Source organism: Trichosurus vulpecula, chromosome 3 (assembly GCF_011100635.1).
Source record: "Trichosurus vulpecula isolate mTriVul1 chromosome 3, mTriVul1.pri, whole genome shotgun sequence".
NCBI classification, from domain to species: Eukaryota; Metazoa; Chordata; class Mammalia; order Diprotodontia; family Phalangeridae; genus Trichosurus; species Trichosurus vulpecula.
In genome coordinates, this window is record NC_050575.1 from 178,754,225 (window position 1) to 178,756,314 (window position 2,090).

The 2,090-nt window shown below is 53.6% G+C and overlaps 1 protein-coding gene across 11 annotated transcripts in view; it reads right to left on the bottom strand.

The window, feature by feature from the left end:
• The window catches only part of TPD52L2 (TPD52 like 2), a 28,330-nt gene extending 26,914 nt beyond the window's left edge, over nt 1–1,416 (bottom strand). For 4 of the 11 annotated variants that reach the window (XM_036749186.1, XM_036749193.1, XM_036749190.1 and 1 more), the window contains exon 1: nt 1,222–1,394. In XM_036749186.1, the coding sequence (XP_036605081.1) occupies nt 1,222–1,240 (19 nt within the window). In that variant the 5' untranslated portion in view covers nt 1,241–1,394. Of the gene's footprint in view, nt 1–1,221 lie in introns of all 11 variants that reach the window. The other 7 variants (XM_036749185.1, XM_036749187.1, XM_036749183.1 and 4 more) reach the window with 4 other exon arrangements.
• Between the last annotated feature and the right edge of the window lie 674 nt (nt 1,417–2,090).

Below are 2,090 nucleotides of genomic sequence, written 5' to 3' on the forward strand. Positions count from 1 at the left end.
GAGTCTGCAAGTGATGCAACTGAAGTTGGAGAAGTTTACATGGAAGGAGGTTTGGAAGAGTAAGGAGCCTAAGGTTTGGAAGACTAAGGGTAAGGAAAGCTGAAAGAGGATCAAGTCTGGAGGGAACTAAGGAAGGGCAGGAAATTAAAAATACTAAGAAAAAGGCAAGAGAGAGATCTAAGAAAAATATGAGATGTAGGAGAAACCTCTGAGAGGGAAACCAAAGAAAATGAAGACCTTGAAGACCTCAGGAAACCTGAGAGTTGGGGGCAGGACAAAGGGGTGATAAAAATGAGGGTAGGCATCAATGACTGTAGTTCTTCAGTTAATAATTATTTGCTGAACGAAAAGGATGGAAAAGACTAAAGGGACACTTCAAGGTGGGGGGGGGGGTGTTGAAGGCACTGGAAAGGGGCTCCTGAAAAGTTGCTGAGAGATTGAACCGGAATTACCACAGAGGGTACGAGGTAAGAAAACAAAAGAAGCAACCAAAGAGGGGCCCAGAAAATGAATGGAAAATGTTCCTGGTGGTTTTAAGAATCATAGATTCAGAACAGGAAGGAGACTGTCCAATCTGCTTATTTTACAAAGAAACCTGCCTAAGAGGCAGAATGAAAAAAAAAATCCAAGTCGTCTAATTCCAAATCCAGCATTCTCTTCTATTCTGGGCTACCTGAAATTTGGGGGGGGGGGAGGGGAAGGCGCTGGGGGGAAAGAGCAGGTAGTCGATCCAGAGAAATAAGACCTAGAAGGGCTGGGATGACATGACATGAGGAGATGGCCAAAGGCCAAGGGCCGACAGACGGATCCCCATACGATTTGGGAGGGCGGGTTTCTGAGGGGGGAACCCAATAGGAGAGACCAGGAGAAGCTGGGGGTAGGTCTACCAAGGAAATGGGGGTCGACCAAGGAAAAGATGGTGGCCCCCGAAGGGTACATATGGTAGGGCTGAGGACACCATGGGCGAGCACATATGGGGTGGGGGGGAGAGGAACAGCATACGCGCCAGGAAGCCACAGGGATATCTGGGCAGAAGGAACTAAGGTGAGGGGTGGGGTACCCGGGAGTGCAGAGAGAAGTCAAGGGCTGAGGGGGCTGGGGGCGGAGCCCGGAGGGGCGGGATGGACCAGAGGCGGGGCCGGGCTGCCTTTCTGTCCGTCAGTCACTCGGTCGCTCAGTCAGTCAGTGGCTCAGTCCCTGCTCTCCTCCTGCCCCGGCTACCTTGGCTGGCGGGATCCATGTCCGGGTCGTATGCTGAGCAAGTGCCGAGGCCAAGCCTAGTGTCTGTCGCTTCCACTCGGCCTCCAGAAGACTCGCAGCCGCTGCAGCCGCCACCACTGCACGTAATCCCAGCCGCGGCCACTCACTTCCCCTTGGGGGGCCCGCTGCGCCCTGGCCCCGCCTTCCCCTCGAACCATCCAATGAGAGCATCCTCCCGCCACGTCCTCACTCGAACTCCGTCCTTCTGATAGGCGAGTGTTAGGTCACGTGACTGGGACAAGGCAGGTGGGGTTTGGGGGAGTCCAGCCCTGTTCGGATTCACCATTGAGATAAGCGTTCTTCGGGCTAGAAAGGCAGGAAGGAGTCGAGACGAGGGGAGTGTGGGGACGCGGAGGCCTCCGTAGTGTTGGATTGCGTCTGCTCCTACAACTCATCTTCTGCGCTCGGGTTGCCTAAGCCTAAACCTAAGCCTCACTCTCCCGTTTTGCCTTGTGTCAAACTCGTTCAACTTTAAGTCTTCCTCTTCCAGGCCCCACCAAGCCGAGCACTCTCCCCCAAGTCCTACGGCGAAGCTAGCCTGAAAGTTTCCCAGACTTCTCCACCAGACTGCTCTTCCCGGCCCTAGCCGCCATAGGTCGCGGTTATCATCCTCCAAGTTCCCAGCTTGGATCCACACCTGCAAACCCCCCACTCCTTTCCTTGGATGCCTGTCACCCTCAGTCTTGGCAATGGGCTTGGTGATCAGGTCTGTGGGAATTTGGGGGATCCCACTGCTAAGAAATGGAAGATATTTTTAATTCAGTTCCATAAACAACTAGCTCCTTGAGGGCAGGAGCTGTTTTTCTGTAGTATCCCCATCACAGTAACTT